Source organism: Aureobasidium pullulans, assembly GCF_000721785.1.
Source record: "Aureobasidium pullulans EXF-150 unplaced genomic scaffold scaffold_29, whole genome shotgun sequence".
NCBI lineage: Eukaryota > Fungi > Ascomycota > Dothideomycetes > Dothideales > Saccotheciaceae > Aureobasidium > Aureobasidium pullulans.
Genome location: NW_021941049.1, coordinates 67916 through 95028, shown reverse-complemented (window position 1 = coordinate 95028; position 27113 = coordinate 67916). Strand labels below are relative to the sequence as shown.

The window sequence follows — 27113 nt, the reverse complement described above, 5'->3', positions numbered from 1 at the left end:
GCTCGTATTGCCAGCTGAGATGTCATGCACGTTAAATTCAGGTGGTATGCTTCCATTAGTAACATGAAAATGGCAGGCCATATCTCGATATGCAGGGCGAGAGCATCCAGAACCTGACAATAGGGTCCCTTGGTTCCAAATTGCATGCCCGGGTATCACCGTACCCAACAAGTCCTGGGCTTTGTTTGCAAGACCCCTGAATGAGGGCAATGTATACATGTCGATTATCTTTTACACATCCTGCATGGTAATCGACTCGTCAATCGCAATAAGGGGAATGATCTCGCATGCACATCCAAGATATAGGAAACAGCGTGCCAGGATGCTGTACTTTCCGAGCCGCAAGCTCTCAGCACGCCCACTGCCGGTTGAGGCTCAACTCTCGCACTGATCAACATGACGGCGGGGCCAGGTCCGCCGCATACTTTCCCCATCAATACTGGCATTGTGACGTGAGTCTTGATTATGCCTACATAATCTGGTCTTGAGTCGGTGATGGATGTGATGAGTAGGCGAAGAGATGTATAGGCAGTAAACCAAGAATGAAAAGTTCGGCGGAGTTGAGGCCGGTGGGTGCACACATTGAAGCATGTTCATGTAGCTTCGGCTAAGAGGCAAGAGGCAGGAGTGGCCCTCGTGTGCGGTTCGTCCTTCTTGTTCCGTAATCTAGAGGAGAGCTGTTGGACTCGGGGAAGTCATGAACTGGTGCAAGCTGGGGTCATGTAGCAGGTAAGCTTGCGGACCAAACTCCATCTGTTCCTGGATCGAATGGCACGACATTGTTCAAGGTCATGGACGGAGATCCGAGGCTGTCGTTGACTTGAGGGCCTTTGCTAGCGTGCTTGTTCTTCTTAAAGCAGCCATCGCCCTTTCCTTCCGACGGTCTGGATCCTTTTCTGAAGACCTTCCCCAGTCTGTCCTGTCTTGTCTTGTCTTCAACGCTGCCTCTCCCACGTCGACACATGGACTGACGTGCAATGGCCAAACCCGTGTCTATCCTGGTCACAGGCTTCGGAGTAAGTGCAATCTCTACGTGTCGAAGCAATTGTCGCGCCTGAAGAAGGTCTCGGTGACGCGCCGTCATCAGCGAGTCCGGGCAATGCGTCGTCGACAGGCCGATGACTCCAGATAGCGGGCACGCCAGCTCCAAGCGTCAACAATGGCAGGCAAAAACTGCCACGATCAATTCCGTCGCTGATATTGAACCCACCACAGCCCTTTGATGGAACCGGCCCCGGCAATCTCTCCTACTCGGTTGTGACGACTTTGCCGAAATACCTTCCCCCAACGCCGACATGCCGTGTCCCTGTCCAGGTCTTCATCCATCCTTATGACATTCCTGTCGCATACAACGAGGTGCGCACGATAGTCCCGCGCCTCTATGACGCATACGCCCATCAAGTCGACATTTGGCTGCATTTCGGTATGCGCCCGCACCAAGACTTGTACTCGATCGAACAACTCGGCCGTCGCGACGGTTACGACACGGACACGGACATCACAGGCTTCTCGCTCCCCAAGGACGAGAGCGACGGCTTTTTCAGAGGCTGCCCCAAGGAGCTTGAAAGCACTCTCGATGTCGACAATGTCTTCCAACGCTGGCGCAGCAAATTGCTCGACGGCCCTGAAGTCTCGCCAGAACTCGGCGCCGTGAGAATTCGCCAAAGCAGAGATCCAGGTCACTTCATCTGCGACTTCCTCCACTATTCCGTTCTCGCCGAACACTGGAGGAGAAAGAATGCTACCCCCAATACCCCGCGCACCATGGACTTGCTTCCTGTCATGTTCCTGAATGTGCCAACCAAGAATACTGTCGATCAACTGCGGAGAGCCAGACATGTCACCATCTGCCTCATGCAAGCTCTAGCCGAGAGTTGGGACATGCACAGGAATACCTCGGCCAAATCCTCGGCATCATAACGAAGGCATACCATCGTGATCACAATCAATCATCAACGATGAATCAAAGAGCATCGGGTATATCCAATGGGAGACTGAGGTGGCGAATGGTTTGGGAGGTTCCTCGATCCAGATTTGGTGATATTTGCCTCGGCCAGACTGTGACGGAGTATCAGAAGGCCACAGAGGGTGGACATGCCAATCTGGCTGCATCGCTTCAGTGTCGAATTACAAGCCATTCTTCCAGTCCAGATACCGATGCAACGGCTATGGGCATCGAATGCTGACCCTAGCAAAGAAGGCTCCGAAATGCTCAGACATTATCCCAGGAAGTAGCGAGCCGGCAGTCCTGGCCAGGTTGCCTGCCTGTCTCCTTTGACCAAGAGGGCATCCTCCAAGATATGCTCTAGTCTTGGTACATAAACAGGCCCAGACTTCTGCCTCGGGTACATTGTTTCATCCATGTGTAACGATAGATGACCTAATAAAGAATTGATGAGCAACCTGTCTGCATATTACCCACTACGTTGTGCACTCTCGGCTTGATCGCTTCACAGACCTGATATTTCTTTGGCTTGACGTTGGGGATTACCAAATCCGGTAATATACCTCTGGTCGCTACGAATTCTGGCAAACTGCACTCGCAGAACCACAAGGACTTGTCATGTCACAAAAGTCGCCAGTAAAAGGTTTTATGAAGCTGGAAAATGGAGAGGAAGGAAAGAATGAATCTCAAAGACTAAATGAAGTATTCGAAAATAGGAAGAACCAGACGGGGAATCGGCCATGCCTCCGAAAAAGCCAAGAAACATTGAGACCCTTACTACCTGGCACACGACCGGCTGAGCGGCTTACAATACGCAGACATCATGATGATCCAACATATCGTCTCACACGCTGCAAGCGGTCCCAAGTCCTCCTTCACATTACACCCAGAGCGATCAGCCATCAAGCTCTTATTGAGCAAGCACCTTCGCGTCCCTGAGCATGCACCAATTCATGCCATCACGCGAGTAGCCATGCTTACGAGCGTTGAGCGGCAGTTCACAAATCTAACAGACCACAGTATCAGCTTCGGTGTTGATTTACGCCTGATGACCAACAGATACTCACCTCTTTGAACCCATGCTTAGCATACAAGGGTCTACCCACACGCGAAGCCTCAAGATACGCCGGTACACCCAACTCATCCGCCTTCTTCAACCCCCATTTCAACGCAGCAGCACCGGCGCCCCGTCTTTGAGCATCCGGATGCGTAACAAGCACTTTCAACAATGCATGTGCCTTGCCACCCAAATTCTCCCTCTGCAGTCTCGCCGCTGTTTCACGAAAGTCGTTCATCACGGCGGAATCGACACCGGGGATGGGTTCCTGCTCCGCGCGTTCCTTCCTTGCCTTTTCTTCCTTGTCCAATACTTCTTGGATGGTTAGATCTGTGGTTTGAAAGGACCAGCAAGCTACTGCTAGGACTTGCTTCGTATTGATGTCGCGGACGAAGATGTAAGAGGTGGATTTGTCGGAGAGGGAGTCGATGGTGTTGTTGCGCATATACTTCTGTACGGCCTCTGTGTATCCTCCAGGGTAGAGGAGTAGTGCTAGACTGTCTGGGACTGAAGTGAAAGCGTCCCAGCAGATCTTGTTGTAGACATCGATTTCATCGTCTCGCATGGGTGTGATCTCGAAGGCCATGTTTGCAGTTGATATGATTGAAGTGTTTCAGTACTGGAAAAGGGAAGGAAGTGCTGGTTCAAATTGCAAGTGAGTCAAAATGACATTTTTCGAATCAGCTTTACTCCCACACATATATGGAGCAGGATGTATTCTGCTGCCTGAGAGCCAAGCACATCTTCGGTGTCTTCATGCGGCAGGTGCTTTTGAGTGGCCGCTTTCAAATGCAGAACCACTTGCGATACATATACTTTGTTGAAGAGATAGCTCTACGATCATATTCGTTGCACATCTCCATACTGTCTTCGTTGGAAAGCCACGGCCTGTTTCGAGGTCAAAGGCTCAATGTGTCCAGTCATCAGACAAAACTGGTCTGTGCTTGCATCCTTCTTTGACATCGAACCTCCTCCGACCTCCTTCTCTTTCAATTGCTGGTCGCTCATACTCAAAGTGTAGTGTGTATGACTCGAAACGAAAGTCTACGGCAAGATGGCTTGACAAGCGGGCGGACCTAGATGATTCATTGTGCTTCGCAACTGCTATTCGAAATTCGAACCCCTGCCTCAGTTTGTGTCCGAATGCTCTCGCCGACTCCGAGAGACTCTCAAATGTTGATCGAGCTTCAGGGAGACAAGCCAAAATTTCGAGAAATTCGAAAGACAACATGGTCGCTGTCGTTCAAGGGGTGAAGAGCAGACAAGGAATTGCCATTGCCGTCTTGTCCACGGCTTGTGTGCGCCTTATCACTTGGCAATGCAACCAGCACCCTGCACTTGCAACGCCTTCCCATCGATATCTTGCACGGCAGGAATGAACAAGATAGGTTATCTTGTTGAATGCATCGGACAGCGCCGTCACAACCATCAATGCTCGATGTGCTTGCCTCTGTCGCTTATAAAAGACTACCATTGGTGAAAGACACAAGCCATCAACAGCGAGGCTTGAGTTCACTTGGCACCAAAACGGCTTTTTGCACGCTCTATCAAACCTTGAAGTGTCGGAAATTCAAAACTTCGTCAAACGTGAAGGCTCTGGAGAGACCGTCAACAGGCATCAAGCTACATCCACAATCTCATCATCATGATTGCAGGGTCCCCTCAAGCCAACGTCTTCAATGACAGGTCCCGGAAAGCTGGTCTTCCTATCTGTTCTCCATAAAATCCTCTCGCTGAACATGCACAACCTTTTTCGCTTTCGAGCTCTGTCCTCCGGCTAAACCGATAAGGATCTACGGAGGTCACCGCTATGGCATCTAATTGGTCGTACCACGGCCTCGGCATGATTCTAGAAGCAGATAACGGCAGATCTCTTTCGCGTTTCATAACGAGCTGCCAAATCCAGAGGTGCGACGGTGGGCTGGCGGGGTTCGCGAAGACGCACGCGCAAAAATAAAATATCGACGACGCCCTGCACACTTTTGACGTGTCGTGTGCTCAACTTTCACTCCTCCTTCTACAACCGTCACCCCTCCCCCACTCCCTTCGTCACCCTTCATTGACCCTTTCTCCTCCTGCCTCGCTGCAGTCGCTCTCAAGCCAATTCATCATCAGACCGGCTTAACTGACGAAGGAGAAAAATCATGTCGACATTCTACGACGAAGAGAAGGCCGGAAGGCTACACCCTGACGAGAAGGATGTGAATGTTGACGTCGGTAGTGCTCAGGGTTCCACCGAGGTTGTCAACGAGGTGCCTGAACCTCAGGGTGGCATCTTGGGTACGCTATGTGGTTGGGAAGCTACCCTGGATCGCAAGCTGGGTATCGAGTCTCAGGCTATCCGTCGCAAGTTGCCCGAGGAGAAGGTCCCTCAAAAATGGCACAACCAGGCAGTCATGGCCCTGCTGTGGAGTGGTGGTATCATGAACTTGTCTTGCATGTCGACCGGTTTCCTTGGTCCTACCTGGCATCTCACACTTGGTCAGAGCATTTGCATCACCATCTTTGGTACCCTCTTGGGAGCCAGTGTTGCTGGTTGGTGTGCTACCCTCGGTCCAGGAACCGGTCTTCGATCAATGTCCATCACTCGCTACAGTTTCGGCTGGTACCCTACCAAGCTTATTGCTGTCCTCAACATCATCTCCCAAGCTGGTTGGAGTGCTGTTGGTTGTATCACTGGTGGTATGTGTATTGACCGAGAACCTCCAAGACAGATGCTGATCGTTTAGGTCTCGCTCTTACTGCTGTATCTGATGGCAAAGTCTCTTCCGCTCTTGGTTGCGTCATCATTGCTCTCGGTAGCAGTATCATCAACTTCTGCGGTCTCAAGGCCATTCTCTACTACGAGAAGTACGCCTGGCTGGTCTTCTTCATCGTTTTCATGATCATGTACGGTATGGCCGCTCCTCATGCTGTCAACATCGTGGATACTCAACTTCATGGTGCCAACCTTGCTGGAAACGTCCTCTCCCTGCTCTCCGTTGTCTACGGTAGTTCTTGCTCCTGGGCCACCATCGCCGCCGATTACTACGTCCACTACCCCATCAACACCTCCAAGGTCAAGGTTTTCGTCCTCTGCACTCTTGGTATCAGCATCCCCACCTGTATTGGTATGGTTCTTGGCTGCTGTGTTGGAACCGCCATGCAAGTCAACCAGGATTGGCGCGATACCTACACCGATGATGGTCTCGGTTACCTCATCCAGAAGATGCTCTTCCCTCGCGGTTTCGCCAAGTTTATTCTTGTCCTGCTCGTTCTCAGTGCCGTCGGCATGAACGCTCTCAACCTCTACTCTTGCGCTCTGTCTATTCAGCAATTCGCTCGTCCTCTGGCCAAGGTTCCTCGTACTTTCTGGGTTCTTATCGTCTTTGGTGCCGTCACTGCCATTGCCGTTGCTGGTCGCGATCACTTGCTCGAATACCTGGAGAACTTCCTCTCTCTTCTTGGTTATTGGGGTACTTCTTACTTCGTCATCGTCTTTGTTGAACACTACTGGTTCCGCAAGGGAGATTTCGCCAACTACGATCTCGATGGCTGGAACACTCCCTCGAGACTTCCCATCGGTCTCGCTGGTCTCACTGCTTTCCTCATCGGTGTTATTGGTTGGTGTCTTGGTATGGTCGAGACTTGGTTCACCGGCCCTCTTGCCATCCAGATTGGCGAGGGTGGTGGTGATATTGCCAATGAGCTCACCTTTGCATTCACCCTCCTCGCCTACATCCCTCTCCGTCACCTTGAGTTGCACTTCTTCAAGCGATGAATAACTCAAAAAGTTGAGTGCGAACAACACTCGATTTTCAAGGGAATGCCTTCGGACGAATAATCTGTATATACGCGATTTGCTTTGCTCTCCTTTTGCTGTTTCGGTTTGGCTTTGGGAAAAGAAGGGTGATGATTTTGACCTTTTTGATACCCAAATCACCTTCAAATCACTCCATCCAATAACCAACGATAAGAATGAATTTCGTGATGTACGTGTACCGTTCATGCATTTAGTCATTGTATATGGATTTCGTGGTTCCTTGGTCGAACTACGTCTTCTGTATTTTTGACTGCGTTATCGGTCTGCGTGTGTCATGCGTTCAGTTGGTTTTGTTGTGATTTGGGGGTTGTTTTGGCTTCTGATTGGACTTTCATCGCTCTTTCCTGGTCGAAACAGCAGAGTTGGAGGTGATATCTTCCTTTGGCAACCACGACTGGGCTTTGGGATGCGAGTTCCTAAGGCTGACCACGGACGCCGGAAGAAGCCGGATGTTTGCTTGCAGAGTCTTCGCCTTTCCCGACAGCCGCAACTTTCTTCTTCTCTGCTTCGACAACCACCACAACTTTCAACACCAGTGGTCGTCCTTATCGGCATCAATATTCTGCCATCAGGTTAGTACTCGCTTCCCTCCTTTATCACGCCACCCAATCCTCGCGAAGGATTAAAACCTTTTAACCCAGAGTCTTTTCGATGAAGATCAAAAACGCAACAACACTCTAATTTTTTCATGACGCACATTACACTCCTTCTACTTTACTCGAACACACATGTCTTCGAACATGAGCTGACTGGAACGAAACAGATGTAGACTTTCCCCTTGCCCATGATGCTTTCGCACGCGGTTGCTTGAGAAGCACTTTTTGCGCCGCTTCGGCTTCAATCTCCATCAATGGCTCTTCAAAACATCGAGCACTTCAAACCAGTGCCTGGCAGCTTCAAGCGCGCATACTGCCAACCGACGCAGCGATTTTCTTCCATCGCAAGACTTGCATTTGATGCCAAGCCATGCATCGGCCAACAACGCACGTCCTTTGAATTCCTCAAGCGAGAAAATCCGCACAGCATAAGAAAGTCAATCCTTCTTTGCAAAGCAGCACCAAACAACCTTCCTCTCAATCGTTCAGAGAGAGTATCGACTGGAAGCACATCACCCTCACCATCACCGTAAGTCAACTCTTCACCTCTCACATCACCTATCCACCGCCTCTTCTATGATGAGACAACCAGCTGGCACCAGTCCTAGAAAGACTTGTACTCTTTTTGCTGCGGAATAGCTTTGCACGGGACTAGACTCCCTAATTCTGATTTTCACCCTTCTTCATACTTCCTCAATCGATACTTTTGAAGTGGATTACAGAGACTAACATTCGTCTCAGATCTCGCAAACTTTCACCGCCAGTCATCAACCCAAATCGCGATCGTCATCGGTCTACCAAGACCGCCGACAAAAAGGTAGGTGGGCGTCTTCGAGAATGCCTAAACCGTGAAGGCCGCGGATCCAACATCTTGCGGCCGCTGCACATCCATGCTGCTTGCATGTCGACAATATTCAAGTTGACCAATGCGTGCATCAAACGGTAGGTCCGTGTATCTCTCTTTTCATTATCGACATCTTTATCTAGCATTTAATGACAAAAACGCTTCTGCCAAATCATTATCGCTCCCTCTCCTGTGCATGTTCATCATTTGTTCATCTCTTTCTGGTGTGTTAAACAATCGCCTCTTCCTCCTGCCTGCAATATTCAGTCTGTCACAGCGTCAGCCGATGCCTTTACATAAGCGACGCGACCATCTCACCTGCAAAAGAAACAATCTTTTTACAAGTCCATCTCAAGACGCAGCAAGAAACCCAACACTTCATCCCTTCTTGGGAGGTTTCGAGGGAGTGACGACAGGGCAAGATGATTCGAATATGGCTTCCAGTCTGTCGTCGCCCTCGACATCCTCGAATTCGTAGTCATCGTCGTCAGCGTTGTCATAGCAGTAATCGGTAGGTGATGCCGTGTAGTCAAGGCCATGGCGGCGCTTGCGGGTTGTGGCGAGAGTGGCTGGGGTTTCGAAGCTCGATTCGTCTTCTTTGGGTTCGTCGTGTGAATCTAGGGCCTTGCGAGTGGTAGAGATGCGGAGAGTCTTGATCTTCTTGTTGCGAGGCATGCGGGTTCCGCTGGTCTCGCTGGTAGTGTGTTTCTCAACGCTCTCGGGGGTTGGGAGAACAGTATCGTGCTTTCGGGTAGCGTTAGGACGAAGCTGGCTTGAATTGGGACCGCTGTTGGTGGGTGCCTTCTCGCCATCGTCCTTTCCAAAGCTGACAACCACCTTGACTCTCTTGGGTGTAGTGGCCGACTTCTTGTTGCTACTGCGAGGAGTGACGAGATCGAGACCTGGAGGAACTCTGAACGTGCGAGGAAGAGGACGAGAGAGAACGGGTGTATCGGGGGTTTCGGGGGTCTCGGTCTCGTCTTTGTTATCGCTAGCAGGTTTGTTGGCCTTGCGGGGAGTGGTACAGACAGCGGTCTGAGCTCCGGGCTTGCAAGGCAGAGGGAACGAATCACAGGTAGGACTGGGACGGGTCTGAGTGTCAGCCTCATCTTCGTCGTCGTCGTCGTCGTCGTCAATGACGATGGGTTCGGCGGAGCAAGAGCCGTCTAATTCCTTCTTGACGGTAGCAGGAGTGGGAAGGGTAGCAGGAGTCGAAGGAGTAACACTGCTAACGGTCTGGCAAGTGTTAGAGATCGTTGTTGATGGACAATCTTGAGAGATCTGCAAACCTTCTGCCAGATTCCATTGAAGCGGCGCAGGATCCCCTCGGCATCGGCAGGGACTTCGCCCATTGCGGCCGCTATAGATCGTCAGCCTCTAGTTGAGGTAAGGTAGGAGGTATAAGACTTACGCCATCCGGCTACGATTCTCTCGGCGACATCGAGGTTGACGTCGATCTCTGAAATACGGACAACGGCGAGGAGGACTAGCATGTCCTTTGCTGTGTTCCACTGGTCGGCCATGTTGGCTGTGTTGTAGGTGTATAACAAGAAAGAAGAAGAGATCTTAGAGAGTGTGAAAGTTCATGGTCGAACTCCCGGTCGACTGGATTGTGAATGGAAGCTTTGACGCCCCGATGCCATTTTGAAAGTGAGTGAATGGCGGTATCGACAGATCTCGCAGGACAGGATTCAAGTGAAGTGAGGATGTGAGGGTCGCCAACGGCCAGCGCCAACACGATGAGGGAACACGAAAACATGATGGAGATGTATTTGGTAGGTTGAGAGAAAAGAAAGAAGCAAAGCAACAACTAACATGCAATATCGTCATCGATCGTTCGTAGAGAAGGCGCGCTCTCCGCTTTGGTTGTTCCTTCCATTTTCACCAGCCACATGTTCGCACAATTCAGTCTTTTTTCCAAACTCGTCATTCCCATCTGTTTTTTCTTGTCAGCTTGACTGCCTCAATGCTCGACTAATTGGTTTGAACTCACTCTCGATATGTGACATAGAATTTAAGTGAAAACGAACAGGGCCTGTCTGTATCTACTCTGTTCTCTGCTTCTTGGACGGCGTTTCTTCAGGAAATTGTGAGCGCTGCTGGTTCTTCTCATCATCGTCTGACTGCTCAATGTCATAGTCATTGTCGAAAGGCACGTAAATGGGCTTGCGAATGGGTTGGCTTTCGGGGTGAACAGGGCTAAATGGCACAATGTCAGGCTTGCGGGAGGCCTGTGAGAGGTGATCGGGTTGTTGACAGGAGTCGAGATCGTGGCTAGCCATATGAGTTGATTGGACGCTCTTCTTGGGGCGAACAAGGCTGAATGGCGAAGCGATGTTAGGTTTGGAGGTTGTCTTGACGCTCTTGGAAATCTTGGGCGTCTTGAAAGGGGTTTCAGCCATAGGCTGTTGCTGATCAGTTGGGCTCTTGCCTTGCGTCAGGTCTTAAGGATTGGTTACCTGGTGCAGAATCTTGTCGTATGTCTTGAGGATCTCTTGCGCGCTGGTGGGACGATCGCCCATAGCAGGAGCTTGATTTGAAGTTAGAGAGTGTCAACATTTGAGTGCAGTGAATGACCTACGCCATCTGCTGGAGACCAGTTCTGCCATCTGTGTACTCATCTCAAAGCCATTCAAATGGATGACAGAGAGAAGGAGGTACTTCTGCGTTATCAACTCTTGCTTTGTCGCCATTGGATAGCGACAACTGTTGAAGATCGGAAGAGATGTTGGGTGTTGAAATTCTGCGCGCCTGTCGATCAGGTTGTTTGTTGTAGACAAGAAGAGGAAGGAAGTGAATCAACAAGAAGGAAGGAAGTGAATCGACAAGAAGGGAGCTTCAATCAACAATGCGGAAACTGGAGGAACACGGTAGAGAAAGCCACTCCTTCTGCAACTCAGTGCCTTCCAGGTACACTTCTATTCTCTCGTCGGAAGCAGTTCTTTCCAGATATCTTGAGGTGCTAGCAAATATTTCCCAAGCAATTATCCGACTCGAAAAGCGCCATTTGAAGCTCATTCGTTCATCTGCCTTTTCACCATCGATTATCTTGAACTGTGACCCTGATAATGTTTGCAATCAAGTACGAGCCAACTGAGGGCGCCAACGCTGTTTTGCGTCTCTGGAGAATTGAAGAGACATCCAGTTATCCCGCCCTTTGAGGGGCACCGAGAAGAACGCTTCGGAGGCTGAGATCTTGGAATCAGAATCACAATAATCTGAATCTAGTACTCTCTGTGCTCCCACACTTACAGCCAATACCGGCAGTAGCACCACCATTCGAGAGCTACCTCTATCGTCATCGGGACGAATCACAATTCGGAATATAAAGGACAAAACTTCAATAAAAATAGTTGATTACATTACGGAATGTTCAGAAACTTCCATCCCATGCTAAGATCCACCAGCTCAATAGTATCATATCTGATCATAAAACCCTCTAGCAGAGGGTAAGGGTGAAGTCGTTGACGTTGGAGCAAGCCTTGGTGCTGCCATCAACAGAAGTAACAGCAGGGCAAGACTGCTGGTTGCCGGTGAGCTTAACACTCTGTCCGTTGAAGGGGTTGCCGTCAACGTTGTTGAGAGAGTAGTAGACAACACCGGCGCTGTCGGAAGCACCCCAGATGAGCTTGGGAGTGTTGGGGGAGTAGTAGTCTTGGTTCTTGGTGATGCCGTAGCTGTTGCCTTGGCCGTTGAGCTGCTCGCTGAAGTAGCCACCGTTGGAGGCGATCTTTTGCTGAGTGTGGGATTGGTCTTGACGGGTGATTTGGAGGAAGATGTCCTGGGGGCAGTTGTTCTTGACTGCGACCTTGCTGGCGAAGGTGGAGGAGGCGAGAGCGAGAACGCTGGCGGCGGTGAAGGTGGAGAAGTGCATGGTTGCTGATTTGATTTGGTTGGAGATTGGTTTGGAGTGGTGGAAGTGGTGGTTTGCTGGTTTGGTAGTCTTGTAGATGAGAAGAGAGGATTGATTGTGTTGATGATTCTTGTTTCTGGCAGGACTTGAGATGCCCTTATATACCCTTCGACCTACCTCTTGCCTCCTCTTGGACTCCAGCATCATCACCTCCTCATTCCTCATTGTAATCAGCCTTTGCTATTCTTGGGACCTCGTTCTTGATGCAGTTGTTATTGCTGTCGATCATCAGGCCTCTCTTGCATTAGAGGTCATGTCTGACCTTGGAGAATACGAGGTGGTCGGTGGTGGAATATGGTTTATTCTCCGCAGTAGTGATCATCTCCGCTTATTCCTACATTCTTAAAACATCAAACTTTAGGAGGCTCTTTGACTCTCCTGCGCCTTCCGCAGGTGGAGTTGGGATTACAATCCTTCGTATTCAGGCACTGCTGCAGGCAGAAGAGACATAGTGTTGCACCTGACCTTGTGACTAACGCTGATAGTACACTGGCGGCGCCCTTTACACTCTCGACCTGCACTGCAAGTCAGCAGACCAGTTGATTAGTCCCTTGATGGTTCATCGCAAGTGGTGCTGGATGATGCAACCCAAGATTCTCCATCCGCTTGGCAGGGTTTTGAGATGCCAAGCTTCTCGTGTTTCCCAAAAATAGAGCAGTCCACTGCCGGCCCGCTCGAGCTTCATCGACCGAACTTACATCATTCTCTTCTTATATCGAATGGCATTAAGGATACGGGATCATGTGTCTTTACGAGACTACTATATCCGCAACGCTCGACTTGAGGTAAATACTGTATTGACGTTGCATCTCGAATCTTCGCGTCCGAGGCTTCCGTTCGCGAAGACGCCAACTCCGCTCCAGGCTCGTACTGTCGAAGATCTCAAGAATCAGGTCATGGCAATGTGTCCATTTTGGCTGATCTTCTCGATCCTTAGATGGGTGTCGATATGAGTAGGCAAGACGCAGCGAGATCGGTCGCCTTCCAAGACTGACTGTGTCTACCAGACCGCTGGTCTTGCTGTCGAGCTCGTGATCCCAGGCTGACGAGGTGAGCGATCAAGGAATGCAGTTGACGTGGTTTGTGGAACATTGCTTCTTAACGATCTATCTCCTTATGCTCATTCTTTGAACCTGCCCTGCGTCACTACGCGATATTGGCATCGAAGAAAAGCATGATCAGAGAGTTTTGGCGGTCAAAAGAGATTCGTGGCCTGCAATTCAGTAAGATTGATCCACGTGCGTTGATGACTGAGCAGTACGAGCTGCAAGGAATGTCGAAGTGATCGATCATATGATGCTAATGACCGTTGATAGGTACGGCATGTGTAACTAGAATCTCGGTATTGCTCCTCGTGGTCTTCCGAAGCCGGATGAAGAGTTTCACGTAGAACAACAGAACAGGCAGCTGTCCAGCAGGCAGATTACCTTCGTGATCGAGATGCACTACGCAGACTGCGGTGTCAAGATACCAGGGTGTCTCTTTTGACAAATGCTGAACTGGGAGATTCACTGGATGATGAGAGCGTCACTATTGGTCAGCTCCACAAGAGGCTGATTGGAAAGTAGGCCCGTCGAGCCGTCGAGAATGTCACAGCCACAAGGTACGAGAGATGGAAGAGTCGTGTTGAGCAACCTACTGGCTGAGATAGGATTGATGAGAATGTCCATCTCCTTAGAACGCTGTGACGCATGCACTCATACAGATGTGTTGTTTGTGCGATGCGATTATCGGAATAATAGACGCAGATAGGTAAAGGTAAGCACCTATTGTTCGAGCCCATGCAAGAGTCGTTCATGTATCGAAAGTGTCAATAATGAAGAGAAGCAAGGTCCCGAAGGATCCAGTATGCAGTGCGTCACGGGAAGAAAGCCGCATAATACTGCAAGCCACACCTGCGTTGCGACCGTAGCACACATAAGGCGGTGCATCCACATCCTCAAGAACCCCATCCTTATGTTGCGAACCTTTGCTCGGGATACCCGAATCGGAGAATGATGATCAGTCCATCATCACCAAGCCAACTATTGTTCTCATGATCAAGCACGTCGGACACATCAGACAACACAGGGGAGTGTTTGTTATTATCATGACGAAAGGTGTAATCTCAGATGGCATAACTGTCTTCGATAGAAGATGAACAGTTGTATGATTCCATTCTTCCCCGGAAGCGGTGGAGAGAGCATGTGTTGTAGCACGCTGCAACGGGTAGTGGCTTCCGATATACTTGCATTGCATGAGGGGGAAGGAGAAACGATGCCCGCACCGCCATTTGGTCGGTGGTACGCGGTACAGTGGTCACTTTGGAGGGTGAGAAATCTGGAGTTGCCGAGGAGAGGGCGTAAGCCACGACCACGAAATGCCATGAAATAAACCTAGGTTGGCAGGGGCAGGAAAACCGACAAAGAAATGGACGAGAGGAACAAAGGGCATGCTTGGGCGGGGAAGATGTCGGGTGTGATGCATGGTGGGTGATTCGAGTGTGGAAAATACCAGGATACCATCATTCCAAGCCTGTCAGCAATACCCAAGCACCAAGATCTTGGAGTGATGGTGCGTAATGGAGAGGGTCTGGGGAACTCACAGTTCTGGAAGGCTCTCGTCAGCTGCAACAATGTAGATCTCGTGCTCAGAGTGGCGGTCGAGACGGTTTTGATGGCCATCTCCGGCTGAATGCGGTGCGCCTCGACCGGGGGAGGGTTGCAGACCTGCAGCTTGGGGGCGCAATGGCGCATGCATGTCCTTTTTTCGGATCTTGTTCCACAGAGCAACAATCAACAGGGCAAGGAGGAGAGAGGAGTACGTACAAAAGGATGTTTTACGTCCACCTCCATCGACTTACTCGGCTCCCCATCGATTCTCCTCAATTGATAATCATAATTCAGAAAGCTCGTTCCACACTCTCGTTACAAGAATCATAAGAACAACCTTTGTCCGCGTTGCTTTCTCCCCTCTCGCACTTTTTCGCCAGAAATTACCCCAGAAAGCCAACCTCCGCATTCAGCCTTTTTCTCCACACCCAGCAGCCGGGCCGGGACCTGCAAAACAAGGAAAACGCCATTTGCGCCACAATCGTCGTCTCTAGCCAAAGGACCCCCACAAACACCCGACCATTTCGTAAAAGTCCGGGGCTTCCACTCTTCAATTTGCGCGACACTGTCTTCTTCCTTCAACTCTCGCTCATCTCTGACTCAAATCACGACATCCAATCACCCCATCTGACGACTTTCGTTAACACGCCTGTCGCAAACTCTATACAACGACCTTGAAAGTTTCGTACAAACTCTTCGCGACTTCATTCTTCGACTTCTCGATCTTCAACCCACACACACACACCGTCACCATGTTCCCAGCCGACTACCTTCCCTCCAACTACGTCGAGGCTCGCGCACAGCAAGATAAAGCACAAGCACAAAGAGCTGCTACCGAGAAGAAGCCTACACATCTCGCTCAACCTATGCCACAAAGACCAACCGTGTCGCGCACTCTGTCGTCGGCATTATTCAGCTTCTTCCCTTCTGCTGGCTCTTCAGCATCCACATCACCTTCAGCTACACCTATGCCATCGCCTGGTCTCCAACAATCTAGCAAGATGTCTTGGTTTGCACCTCTTCCCAAGGCTTCAGAGTCTGACATTGCTGTAAGTTGCCCACCTCTTTCCAATCCCTGAACGTCATACTGACTCCAACAACAGTGTCTTCCTCCCGCTTGGTCTTAGATGCAAACTATAATTGCACTTATGAACAGGGGGATGCATTTGCAAATAACGTTTGCGAAGCCCCCTATGAAATTTTCTTTTTGATGACGGCAGAAAGACGTTACAAAACATCTATCCCGTTGATGACGTTCTCAAAAACATAGGACCAGATAATTGGCAAGGGGTTTGGGATGGAAAAAATGGAATGGATGGGCATTGGGGAAAAGGATTATCAATGATGACGAAATGCAATGGACACATATGGACTTACTTCCGAGAACACTTGCTTATGAGCTAGGTGAAACGTGAGAGGTTGTGCAGCTGCAGTCATGCATTGACAAGGTTGACCGGTTGAATACGTAACACTCTTGCGACACCAAGGTAATACAATCGTGTAAGAACGTGGTATATGTACAATTTTAGATATCAGAATGCTGAGGCGTTGGTCTGAGGAGTAGTTGGTCCATCTATGGCAGGACAATGTACTTGTGAAGGTGAGAGGGAACAGCATCAACAAGCTTCTTACTCTCGAGCCACTTTCGCGAGAACAGACGGTCGGCATAGCGGTATGCGCCATCGCAGAGAATCGTGACGACAGTGTGTCCAGGACCAAGCATTTGAGCCACATTTCTGGCGGCTGCAACGTTGAGAGCGGAAGAAGCACCAAGGTAAAGACCTTCCTCATCCAGACAACGATAGACCATTTCAATACTTTGCTCGTCAGGAATGTGAAGGGAGCCATCCAGGAGGTCAATGTCAGGCTTCAAGTTGTCGGTGACACGGCCCTGACCAATACCCTCAGTAATAGAGCTTCCCTTGCGTTCGGTAAGTTCACCACCGGATTGGATGTAGCTGTGAAGGACACTGCCTGGAGGATCGGCGAGGAAACACTTGACACGGCCATCGCTAGCAGTCTTGAGGTAGCGGGTAATACCAGCAATAGTTCCAGCAGTACCGGAAGCGCAGGTGAAGGCGTCAATCTTTCCAGCAGTTTGATTCCAGATCTCAGGACCGGTGGTCTCGATATGTGCGCGACGGTTGGCAGTGTTGTCGAACTGGTTGGTCCAGACAGCATTGTCGAGGCGCTCAGCATGACGCTTGGCCTGCCAGTTGTAGTTGTCGGGGTTCTCGAAAGCGACAGCAGGGACAGGGTAAACCTCAGCACCTAGCAGACGAAGCAGGTCGATTTTTCCTTGTGATTGGGTGTTGGGCATGTAGATGACGAGCTTGTAGCCCTTGCTGCGACAGACGTGGGCGAGTCCAATACCGGTGTTTCCAGCAGTACCCTCGACGACAGTGCCACCAGGCTTGATCAACCCACGCTCTTCAGCATCCTTGACAACGTAAAGGGCAGCGCGATCCTTGACACTGCCACCAGGGTTTTGAAATTCAGCCTTGCCCAAAACATTGCATCCCGTCTCTTCTGAAAGCTTCTTCATGCGGATGAGTGGTGTCTTTCCGATGGCTGATCATGGCGAATCTACAAGTCAGTCAATCGAGAAATGGACATTCAAGACTCGAGACGAACGCACCATCAATGAAGCCATCCTGGGCGATGCGTTGGACCTTTGAGATCTCGACTCCATGAAGCTGCGGTGCCTCCATCTGGGCGACCGATTCGGCCGGGCGCAAGGCCGTGGCAGCGAAGCGACGAACTGCTGTGCGAAACATGGTTGATATGTGTTATGCTTGTAGAAAGGAAGAATTGTGAATCGCCATCACGCAACAGATGACGGCCTCCGCACATCGGAGATGATCGTGATAAGATGGAAGAGATAAGATGAGTCTCGAGATTGCGGGGTGGTGGCTCTTTCTTTGTTTACGATTCGGCTTTTGTTTCCTTCTTATCAACGCATGTGAAGCACCCATCAACGACAACAATGCCTGGAAGAGTCGCCGGCTCTTCAGCCAAAGGCGCATCTACCGCCGCCAAACCACGAACTTCTCGAACTGCTAGAGCGACTGCCTCAGCACCGGCTAGCAACATCCCTGACGAAGGACCCTCTACCAAGCTTCGAAACCATGTCGCTGCCGTCTTCTCGGATGCCCAAAAATCAAACACCGGTCACAGGAAGCTCGTCATCAATTTACGAAAGATCCAAGAAGCATGTTGTTACGAGCCTTTGAGCTCCAAGAAGAAACAAGCCGAATACGACTTTGACGAGGATGATTTCAATACCGAGGTCGTACGCTGCGTTCTGCGTGTACTGCCCATCAAAAAGAGCGAGACTGTCGGCGACCGCATCGTCAAGTTCTTGGGCATCTTCTTGAGAGTGGCCAGCGAGAAGGACAATCAACTAGTAGCTGATCAAGATGGTGCTCTACCAGAGACTCCCACGTCGCGTCTGACAAATGCCATCCTCAACACTCTTTTACAACTTCTCTCGACGAAGGACAAGATTGTGCGCTTCAGAGCTACTCAAATCAGTGCCCACATCATCAACACGCTCGACACTCTGGACGATCAGATGTTCCACCTGCTCCGCCTAGCCCTCCTCAAGCGCATCCACGATAAAGAGTCTTCGGTCCGAATGCACGCCATCTATGGTTTGAGTCGTCTCGCTGCCGAACTCGACGAGGACCAACAAGACGAAGACAGCGACGATGATGATGCTAGCTCTGGTGTCTTGGAGAAGCTCCTCAACGTCTTACAAAACGACCCCTCCGCCGAAGTCCGCAGAGCTCTCCTGCTCAACCTCCCTCTCACACCTACAACTCTTCCATACCTACTCGAACGCGCCAGAGACTTGGATGCTGCGACACGACGCGCGTTATACGCTCGTCTTCTGCCTGCATTGGGCGACTTCAGACATCTTAGTTTGACCCACAGAGAAAAATTGCTCAGATGGGGCTTGCGCGATCGTGACGAGACTGTACGCAAGGCGACCGCTCGTTTGTTCCGCGAGCGATGGATCGAGGATTGCGCTGCGCTGCCTGCAGCCATCGACCCTGAAGAAGAGACAGAGGATGGAAAGAAGAAGCCGGGTGTCACAAAAGCTGCCGATCCTAGCCTTGAAGCTCTTCTCGAACTGCTCGAGCGCATCGACGTCTCAAACTCTGGAAACACTGGAGGTGTAGCGCTCGAAGCCATGAGTGAGTTCTGGGATGGCCGTCCGGATTACAGAGAATATGTCAGCTTCGACTCTGAAGCATTCTGGGACGAACTTTCTCCAGAAAGTGTATTTGTTGCTCGCACATTCAACGACTATTGCCGTGCCAAGGACGCTCAAGGAGACGGAAGACTACTGGATATGCTCGAAATGAAGATGCCCGAAGTCACAAAGTTCGGTTTCCTGCTCGAGATTCAAATCAACAAGTTGATCGAGTGCGTTCGTGGAGCCGCTACTGGTGGACCTGATGGGGACGGCGATGAAGAGATGGAAGAGGAGAGTGTCCAGCGCGAGTTTATCGTCGAACAGATGCTTCATATGGCGATCAGTTTCGATTACAGCGACGAGGTTGGTCGTAGGAAGATGTTTGGTCTCATGCGTGAGGCCCTCACAATGCCTGAACTGCCAGAAGAGTCGACAAGACTTGCAGTAGAAACACTACGTCTGGTCTGTGGAGACGACAGAAGCGACAAGGGCGAGAGTGACTTCTGCGGTATCGTTCTTGAAGCCATTGCTGAAGTACATGATACTATCATGGGCGATGAGGGCGACAAGACCAAGAGTTCTACAGGAGAAGAGAGCTTCCACTCTGCCAGAAGTGAGATCAGTGACGATGGCTCAGCGAGAAGAAATAAGAATTCAAAGCGCGCAGAGACCGACGAGGAAGCAGAGGATGATGATGAAGAGAAAGCCATTCGCGAGATCATGGTCAACATGAAGTGTTTGCACATTGCACAGTGTATGCTTCAAAACATTCAATGCGAGCTCGAGCAGACTGTCCATCTAGTCACTATGCTCAACAACCTCGTCATTCCGGCCGTCAGAAGTCAGGAAGCGCCCATAAGAGAGCGTGGTCTGGTCTGTCTGGGCCTGTGCTGTCTACTCGGAAAGGTACATAACATTTCGTTGATCTAACCATATCAGTCGCTAACAGGTTACAGAACCTCGCACAAGAGAACATTACACTCTTCTTGCATTGTTTCGCCAAGGGACACGCCTCTTTGCAGACGATTGCGATTCAAATCATCACAGATATCCTCACAACCCACCCCTCCCTACTCGCACCTGTTCCATTAACCGGAGATGGTGACGAGACATCTGCCACTCTTTCGGCTACCGAGCCCTCGCCACTACTCAAGCCTGTACTGAAGACATTCTCCAAATCGTTGAAATCAGAAGACGTAGATGTCCAGTCTACTGGTGCATCGGCTTTGTCAAAACTCATGCTCTCACAACTGATCACCGACCCCGACTTGCTCAAGGGTTTGGTGATTGCCTTCTTCGATCCTGAGACAAACAGTAATGCATCTCTCAGACAAGCACTGACATACTTCTTACCTGTGTATTGTCACTCAAGAGCAGCAAACGCCGAGAGAATGGCCACCATCGCTACTGGAGTCATTGCTCGTCTTGCTGCTCTCAGAGAAGCTCTTATCGAGGACGAGGATGTTGAAGAGAGTGAGATGGTCACTTTGAGTGTTGTCGGTGGCATGCTCGTCGATTGGACAGACCCTCGCAAGGTCATCGGCAGCAGTGAAGAAGCAAAGACTGGAAAGCTCAGAGTCGAAGAAGGAGGTGCTCCTGACAGCGACATGATCCACTTTGTGCTTGCAGAGCAGATTCTCGAGAAGTTGGTGACGAGCCAAACGAGCAGTAAGTGCTTCTACGCATCTCCAACTTGACAACCACTAACTTCCCGTCACAGAGGACGAACGTAAGGTCCTGTTTTCCATGTTGAGCAAGCTTCATCTCACCGTTTCTTCACCCGATCCTGGACTTCTCCGTACCGTCCTCGAACTAGTTGCAGAAGCCATCGAATCCAAGGTGGCATCCGATGTAACCAGTCGCAACGCACTCGCCAAGATGCAGACAACGCTACTCAAGCTCATGCACGACATTGCAACAGCAGAAAGAGGTGGTGGCGGCGAGGAAACGGTGGTCGAGGACGCCACAGTTGTGCAAAGAACAGACGTCGACGAGACAGCACAGTCAGTGACAGGGGCAGAGGTCAGAGAAGAGGAGGAGGAGGAAGAAGCAACAGAAGTCGAAGCTGAAGACGATCCTGTCAATGCACAACTGAGACGTGAACTCGAGTCAACACGTATCGAGGATCCAGACGCTGAGGGCACGAGGATGGACATTGACGAGGGGATGGAAGACTACGATTTCAGTGGTATGGCAGATGACAAGGACGTCCAAGCACTGATGGACAGCATGGACGACGATGAGGATCTGATAGAGTAAGCAGAAGGGGTTTGTTTAGGGATTGGTCTGGCGTCTTGTTCGGCAGCTGGGGAGTCATGGATGACATTTGAATTTCTTCTTGATACCATAACACTACATACGAATGCTTTTCTTCTTCGCATTGGATGATCGCGTACTTGACCAATTGCCGGGGTGGTGGTATTTTGGGAGGTCAGCGGTAATGAAGCTACTCCACAAATTTCACATGCAAGAAGGTCTTGGCGCATGTAAATCGTACGAGGGTGTTTCTTGTGAGATTACTTGCATCGCGACTTCCGTTGTAAGCGCTTCTCCAATTCTACCTGGTGAGGTAGTTCTGACATTCGAGAATGGCGACAACACAGGAACGTAATCAAAAAACGGACGCGACACGGTGGAGGCTTCAAGATGTTGGTGGAGAGCAGACATGGCACTACCTGAGCAAGGAACAGGCCAAAGAATGGCCTCAGACTACAGCAGACAAGTACTTTCTGGGTCTGCCTACTGTTTGTACATGTCGTATTGTCCATGTAATCGAAGAGTCTCTAACAGCACGCAGGAACAACCCAGCCTCCCACATCCAAAAACTCCCCTCCAATCCGCCGAGAATGGACTCGAGTTCTTCTCCAAGCTGCAACTTCCTCCTGGCAACTGGGGCTGCGAATACGGCGGTCCCATGTTCCTGATTCCCGGTATCGTCATCACTTGGTATGTCACCAACACGCCTATTCCGGAAGCCTACCGAATCGAAATCAAGAACTATCTCTATGCGCGTCAGCATGCACAAGATGGAGGATGGGGGCTACACATTGAAGGAGAGAGCACTGTCTTTGGTACAGCCATGAACTACGTCGTCTTGAGATTGCTGGGCGCCGATGCAGAGGACCCGCGTCTGATCAAGGCTCGTGGTCTACTACACAAGCTTGGAGGTGCCGTCAACGGTCCTCACTGGGCAAAGTTCTGGTTGAGTGTCTTGGGTGTCACGCCCTGGGACCTCGTCAACCCTGTTCCTCCAGAGTTGTGGCTGGTGCCTGACTGGGTTCCTATCGCTCCTTGGAGATGGTGGATTCACATGCGCATGGTCTTCCTGCCCATGTCGTTCATTTGGTCTCGCAAATGGTCCTTCCCTGCCGATAAGCTGGTCAAGGAGCTGAGACAGGAGCTGTTTATTGAGCCTTACGAGAACATCAACTTCGCTTCCCACCGCAACTCCATCTCTCGCTTCGACAATTACCACCCCAAGACGTGGGTCCTGAATCTTGTTAACTGGATCTTGGTCAACATCTGGAACCCCTTCCTACGAACAGAATCTCTGGTTAAGCGCGCTGAAGACTGGGTCTGGTTCTTGGTCAAGCGCGAAGACGAAAACTCCGACTATGCCGATCTTGCTCCCGTCAACGCACCCATGAACATGCTCTGCTGTTACATCGTCGATGGCCCCGATAGTTATTCAGTCCGCCGACACCGTGAACGTATGGAAGAGTTCTTGTGGGTCAAGGATGAAGGTATGCTGGTCAATGGTACAAATGGAGTGCAGAACTGGGACACCTCTTTCCTCATCCAGGCTGTCATCGAATGCGACAAGGCTGAAGACCCTAGATGGAGACCCATGCTGGAAAAGGCTCTCGAATACCTGGACATTGCACAAATCCGCGAGGAGTGCCTTGACCAACACGCCACTTACCGTCAACAACGTAAAGGCGCATGGGGATTTAGCACAAAAGGACAAGGTTACACTGTCTCTGACTGTACTTCTGAAGGTCTTAAATCAGTGCTCATGCTCCAGTTCTTGCCCACCTACCCTCAGCTCATCTCTGACGAACGCATCAAGGAAGCCATCGATGTCCTCTTGACCATGCAAAACAAGCACTCTGGTGGTTGTTCCTCATACGAACCTCAACGTGGGTCCGAATGGCTGGAATGGCTCAACGCAGCAGAAGTCTTTGGTCGCATCATGGTCGAATATGATTACCCCGAATGCACAACCGCTGTTGTGACGGCCTTGACAATGTTCGCCAAGCTCTACCCAGGATATCGCAGCAAGGAAATCTCAATCTTCAAGAAGGGCGCCTATGACTACATCCGGAAGTCTCAACGTGCTGATGGATCATGGTACGGTAGCTGGGCTATTTGCTTCACATACGCCGGAATGTTCGCATTGGAAGCCTTGGCCACTGCTGGAGAGAACCACACAAACTCTGAACGTGTACGCAAGGCCTGCAAGTTCTTCATTGACAAGCAGATGAAGGATGGTGGTTGGGGAGAGACTTACCGTAGTTGTGAGACTGGCGTGTACAGCCAACACAAGCAAAGTCAGGTTGTACAAACCGCCTGGGTCGTCATCGCCTTGATCGAAGCCGGATACCCTGATAGAGCACCTATTGAAAAGGCCATCAAATTGATCATGTCTCGTCAACAAGCCAACGGAGAGTGGCTGCAAGAAGGTATTGAAGGTGTCTTCAATAAGAGCTGGTGAGTACCATTCCTGAGCGAGAAGAGAAATAAGCGACTAACATCATCACAGCATGATCTCCTACCCCAACTACAAGTTCATCTTCCCCATCAAGGCTCTCGGCATGTTTGCCAAAAAGTTTGGCGACCTTGAGCTACAGTAAATGCCTCTTAGATGTTGAGCAACGAGTTTTCCATGAACATACACACACAAAAGCAGAACATTTCTTCCATCCTTTGTCTCCTATACCATCCACGCATATTCAGTAAACCACCAATCCCCAAAAGTATCCTGCAATATCCGCGTGTGCAGGATTTTACCAAATTTAACAAGGACACAGTAACGACTCATGGCTATATATACACAGCTAGAGCTTCTCTTTTCCCATCACCGGGTTGTAAGCACTGGCTTCTGCGTCTCTACGGCGTAGTGGCCGTGTTTGCAACCCGGTGATGCCTTCTCTTTTTGCTTTAAGGGCGTTCAACTCGCCCGCTCGTCGCGATGTTTCGCCTTTTTCAATGTCTGCCTTTTTGACAACAATAACTCATCGCTATATATATATATATACAGTTGGAGCTTCTCTTCTCCATCGCCCGGCTTAACGTAACAAAGACACATGTTTTCTCGAATAAAACACTCCTCATTAGGTAAACGGTCTTACGACCGAAGTCTATACAAACCAACACAACAGATGAAAATGATCACTTAGGGCTCTTGATATCGTCGTCGACCATTTCTGTCATATTCTTGCTAAAACTCACCACCCCTGTCCTTCGATCCAAGTACAGTATCCTCCAAGATCAAAAGTGTCAACAGACAAAGCGTGCTCTTGCTGTAAATTGTAGTCCACTGTCATTGCACTCTTACTACCGATGTCATTAGGTTCCTCCTCGATGGAATCGTTTGTTCCTAGAGGAGAATCTTTTTCTTGACCGATTGTGCGAATCATACTTTCTACATTTGGTTACTAGTATGACTCGTCGTGATTCATGTCTCATATCTAGCCTTGCTGCCGATCTTGCGGTAAAGACTCCTCTCAGGCAAGATGTAAGAGGTGCGAACCACGATGCGAGAAAACTTGGCCGTAACATGCTTGCACGCCAGTAAAGATGGGTAATCGCTGAGTGACTCTGGCTTTTCGAGACCCGGTAATGTACAAAACAAGTTCAGACATCAACATCGCCCTCGCAGTATAGAGGTCCTCCGCTGGTAAAGCATGCAGCAGAAAAAGTCGAGCTCATAAGCTGCCCACCAGCACCTTTTCCTTGCTTCGATTTCACGCTGAAGCTAGTGAGTAAGATCGATGATATCTGAAGCTTTGGTTGGCTATTTGCGATGCAGATTCATAGTCTGAGCAATTGGCGCAGCAGAGCCGCACACGAGCTATACAGCAGATGCGTTGCTACGGTGTAGTGAAAACTCGCTTCTTGAGATACATGTCTGTATGCCTTCCATGTTGCAAAGGGCCGCGCCGGGAACGATGAACTTTGTAGCGTAGTCTCGAGACGAAGCCATTGTAACGTTAATGCAGCGACACTTGTTTGTCATTACACCCGCTTTCTCGACCCCTTACACATAAGACTGGTGCTCAAGAGAGTATGGACCAAACAATATGCCATACTCGTCTTCGAGACTGTGATCCGCCAATGCTTCGTTGCTCTCAATCGAACTCTTTTCCCTATTCGTATCCGGAGAATCATAAGTGACATCAGTGATACGAGGTAGTATCAAAGAGTCAAGTCCAATGCCAGACAGACGAGATTGTAACAAGGGAAGCAGAGTCTTGTTGCCACCCCTAAATCTGCCAATAATAGTTGCAAGGTGGACTAGGATATCTTGCGGTCCAATCTCAAGTGCCGAGGTTGTTTGGCGAGGGTTGAGTGTAATCATGTCGGCGACCGAATTTGTGACTTCGAAGAGCTTGAGCTCCATTCCTGGTCCATGTGCTTCGAGCGTGTCAATTGACATGGCGGATATGTTGGTGAGCAGTTCTTTGGCTAGAGAGATGGGAAAGAAGACGCTCCTGATGTCGTCGTTCGTGTTGGCAGTCATGATAACCTTGTTGATGGCCAATTTCCAGAACATGAGGCGAAGCCATTGTTGAGTGACGGAGAGATCGGCTTTTTGCAGGTCATTGTGGTGCTCCGTAAGAGTAGGAACCCTCAGCAATTGATTGTTGAACAATGTCAGATCATCTGCTGTCAACCGTGCGCCAGAAGAAGCGTCGGAGAAGGATCTAAACATCTGGCAAAGCATGATAAAGGCAGACAAGACGTAGGACTGACTTTCGGTATCCAATTCCGGCATACCTGGATCAATTGACATGATACAAGGTATATCATATTGTGTTGCATGTGCCCTCTCCGTGATGAATAGAAGCCAGAACATTCGAAGATGGCCTTGTCTGTCTGGTTCCGAAAATTCGTCGTAATGGGAAGGTCTATGCAGATCAAGCATGTAGGCAAAAGTGATTGCTTCTCGGAGCAGAAGTGTGCTGGTTGTTCGGCGGCCAAGGTGTATATATGCAACGTGCATGAAGAAGCTTGTCGAGAGGTGATCTAGGGTTGGATTTTCTCGATAGTCATGGACTCGTCGGAGATTCTCAACTTCCGACAGTATGACACTCGGATCGAGCACGTCGCCGCCCATGCTGAGTACCGATAGCTGAAGCTGAAGCATCGTAGCCGCACATATGCTACTGGCTAGCATGTAAGCATTGACATCCGGCGCTAGGTTGTGAAGCCTCGTTAGAAGCGCGTCTTTATTCACGACTGGCCACACCGGATAGAGCTTGAAGTGATAGATATCGAGGTAGGGTTCCAGAAGTGCTAGACTCATACGAAATGGCCACGCCAGCATTTGCGGTAAATCAGTTGCAGGTTGTTGGCTCGGCCCGGGAGTGTCTAGAAAGCAGAGACCGGCTTCGTGTATCTCTTGCTGTACGTCTGAGTATGCAGATGAGCCAGCGACCGCTACAGTCTCTTCGATATTGTCAAAAATCAGCTCATTGTTGTGATGTTCGAGCTCACGACTTCCTAATATGGAAGGTTCTCCAGAATTCTGCCTTTTGACCGTCTTCAATCGTTCGAGTGTCTTCTTCCGCACACCTTTCGGACCAGACTTTGCCCTCTGCCTTAGACGTGTACAATCAACTGAAGACTTTGTGCATGCGCCGCACGGAGCTTGGCCGTCGCACTTGACCCTGCGGACCGAGCATGCATCACATACACGCCGTCTGTCCATTGCCGTATTGCCAAAGACAGACTATGAGCGCAAGATGGGACGCAATCATAATTGCAGATGCAGTGTAAACATATCGAGGTGTGTGAGGGCGAAAGTTGATGAGGTACCACCCAACAGCAGGTGGGGCTGGACACGGCGTTAGTAACGACCGTGAATCGCCGCTCACGAACTTCTCAGCATGTTGTGCACAAGATTTATGCATGCACAACCTCACTATTCAACAGGAGGAAG

At 50.1% G+C, this 27113-nt stretch overlaps 13 protein-coding genes across 13 annotated transcripts; 7 read left to right on the top strand and 6 right to left on the bottom strand.

Moving 5' to 3' along the window:
* The first annotated feature begins 543 nt into the window (after positions 1–543).
* M438DRAFT_122371 (peptidase C15, pyroglutamyl peptidase I-like protein) lies at positions 544–1936 on the top strand. Its single transcript, XM_029898755.1, has 4 exons — positions 544–569; positions 626–729; positions 826–1016; positions 1216–1936. Exons 3-4 carry the CDS (start codon positions 978–980, stop codon positions 1918–1920), a joined length of 744 nt encoding a protein of 247 aa, XP_029756039.1. The 5' UTR covers positions 544–569; positions 626–729; positions 826–977; the 3' UTR covers positions 1921–1936.
* A 671-nt stretch (positions 1937–2607) lies between these two features.
* On the bottom strand, positions 2608–3721 carry M438DRAFT_349340 (uncharacterized protein). Its single transcript, XM_029906374.1, has 2 exons — positions 3013–3721; positions 2608–2951 (listed from the first exon to the last, which is right to left on the bottom strand). Exons 1-2 carry the CDS (start codon positions 3586–3588, stop codon positions 2856–2858), a joined length of 672 nt encoding a protein of 223 aa, XP_029756038.1. The 5' UTR covers positions 3589–3721; the 3' UTR covers positions 2608–2855.
* Positions 3722–5146: 1425 nt separating this feature from the next.
* Positions 5147–6762, top strand: M438DRAFT_339397 (uncharacterized protein; the record flags this gene model as incomplete). The annotated part of the gene is made up of 2 exons (XM_029904214.1): positions 5147–5684; positions 5732–6762. The coding sequence occupies 2 exons, from the start codon at positions 5147–5149 to the stop codon at positions 6760–6762; spliced, it is 1569 nt and encodes a 522-aa protein (XP_029756037.1).
* Positions 6763–6972: 210 nt separating this feature from the next.
* M438DRAFT_122325 (uncharacterized protein) lies at positions 6973–7868 on the top strand. Its single transcript, XM_029898754.1, has 2 exons — positions 6973–7376; positions 7568–7868. The coding sequence occupies exons 1-2, from the start codon at positions 7079–7081 to the stop codon at positions 7759–7761; spliced, it is 492 nt and encodes a 163-aa protein (XP_029756036.1). The 5' UTR covers positions 6973–7078; the 3' UTR covers positions 7762–7868.
* A 555-nt stretch (positions 7869–8423) lies between these two features.
* On the bottom strand, positions 8424–9767 carry M438DRAFT_409157 (uncharacterized protein; the record flags this gene model as incomplete). The annotated part of the gene is made up of 4 exons (XM_029910000.1): positions 8424–8512; positions 8563–9480; positions 9534–9604; positions 9656–9767. The coding sequence occupies 3 exons, from the start codon at positions 9765–9767 to the stop codon at positions 8623–8625; spliced, it is 1041 nt and encodes a 346-aa protein (XP_029756035.1). The 3' UTR covers positions 8424–8512; positions 8563–8622.
* Positions 9768–9848: 81 nt separating this feature from the next.
* Positions 9849–10909, bottom strand: M438DRAFT_349335 (uncharacterized protein). Its single transcript, XM_029906373.1, has 4 exons — positions 10826–10909; positions 10704–10774; positions 10238–10649; positions 9849–10180 (listed from the first exon to the last, which is right to left on the bottom strand). The coding sequence occupies exons 1-3, from the start codon at positions 10851–10853 to the stop codon at positions 10290–10292; spliced, it is 459 nt and encodes a 152-aa protein (XP_029756034.1). The 5' UTR covers positions 10854–10909; the 3' UTR covers positions 9849–10180; positions 10238–10289.
* Positions 10910–11683: 774 nt separating this feature from the next.
* On the bottom strand, positions 11684–12118 carry M438DRAFT_339394 (uncharacterized protein; the record flags this gene model as incomplete). The annotated part of the gene is made up of 1 exon (XM_029904213.1): positions 11684–12118. One exon carries the CDS (start codon positions 12116–12118, stop codon positions 11684–11686), a length of 435 nt encoding a protein of 144 aa, XP_029756033.1.
* Positions 12119–12247: 129 nt separating this feature from the next.
* On the top strand, positions 12248–12615 carry M438DRAFT_349333 (uncharacterized protein; the record flags this gene model as incomplete). The annotated part of the gene is made up of 1 exon (XM_029906372.1): positions 12248–12615. A coding segment is annotated over one exon (256 nt), but the record flags the coding sequence as incomplete, so codon positions are not given.
* A 2563-nt stretch (positions 12616–15178) lies between these two features.
* Positions 15179–15875, top strand: M438DRAFT_369098 (uncharacterized protein; the record flags this gene model as incomplete). Its single annotated transcript, XM_029908085.1, has 2 exons — positions 15179–15797; positions 15852–15875. The coding sequence occupies exons 1-2, from the start codon at positions 15501–15503 to the stop codon at positions 15873–15875; spliced, it is 321 nt and encodes a 106-aa protein (XP_029756031.1). The 5' UTR covers positions 15179–15500.
* Positions 15868–17583, bottom strand: M438DRAFT_327355 (cysteine synthase). Its single transcript, XM_029903171.1, has 2 exons — positions 17387–17583; positions 15868–17319 (listed from the first exon to the last, which is right to left on the bottom strand). Exons 1-2 carry the CDS (start codon positions 17523–17525, stop codon positions 16322–16324), a joined length of 1137 nt encoding a protein of 378 aa, XP_029756030.1. The 5' UTR covers positions 17526–17583; the 3' UTR covers positions 15868–16321.
* Positions 17584–17712: 129 nt separating this feature from the next.
* On the top strand, positions 17713–21416 carry M438DRAFT_305422 (ARM repeat-containing protein). The gene is made up of 3 exons (XM_029902228.1): positions 17713–19855; positions 19906–20617; positions 20670–21416. The coding sequence occupies exons 1-3, from the start codon at positions 17735–17737 to the stop codon at positions 21206–21208; spliced, it is 3372 nt and encodes a 1123-aa protein (XP_029756029.1). The 5' UTR covers positions 17713–17734; the 3' UTR covers positions 21209–21416.
* Positions 21417–21537: 121 nt separating this feature from the next.
* M438DRAFT_282799 (lanosterol synthase) lies at positions 21538–23802 on the top strand (the record flags this gene model as incomplete). The annotated part of the gene is made up of 3 exons (XM_029901325.1): positions 21538–21693; positions 21747–23659; positions 23712–23802. The coding sequence occupies 3 exons, from the start codon at positions 21538–21540 to the stop codon at positions 23800–23802; spliced, it is 2160 nt and encodes a 719-aa protein (XP_029756028.1).
* Positions 23803–25208: 1406 nt separating this feature from the next.
* Positions 25209–26882, bottom strand: M438DRAFT_282777 (uncharacterized protein; the record flags this gene model as incomplete). The annotated part of the gene is made up of 1 exon (XM_029901324.1): positions 25209–26882. The coding sequence occupies one exon, from the start codon at positions 26880–26882 to the stop codon at positions 25209–25211; it is 1674 nt and encodes a 557-aa protein (XP_029756027.1).
* Between the last annotated feature and the right edge of the window lie 231 nt (positions 26883–27113).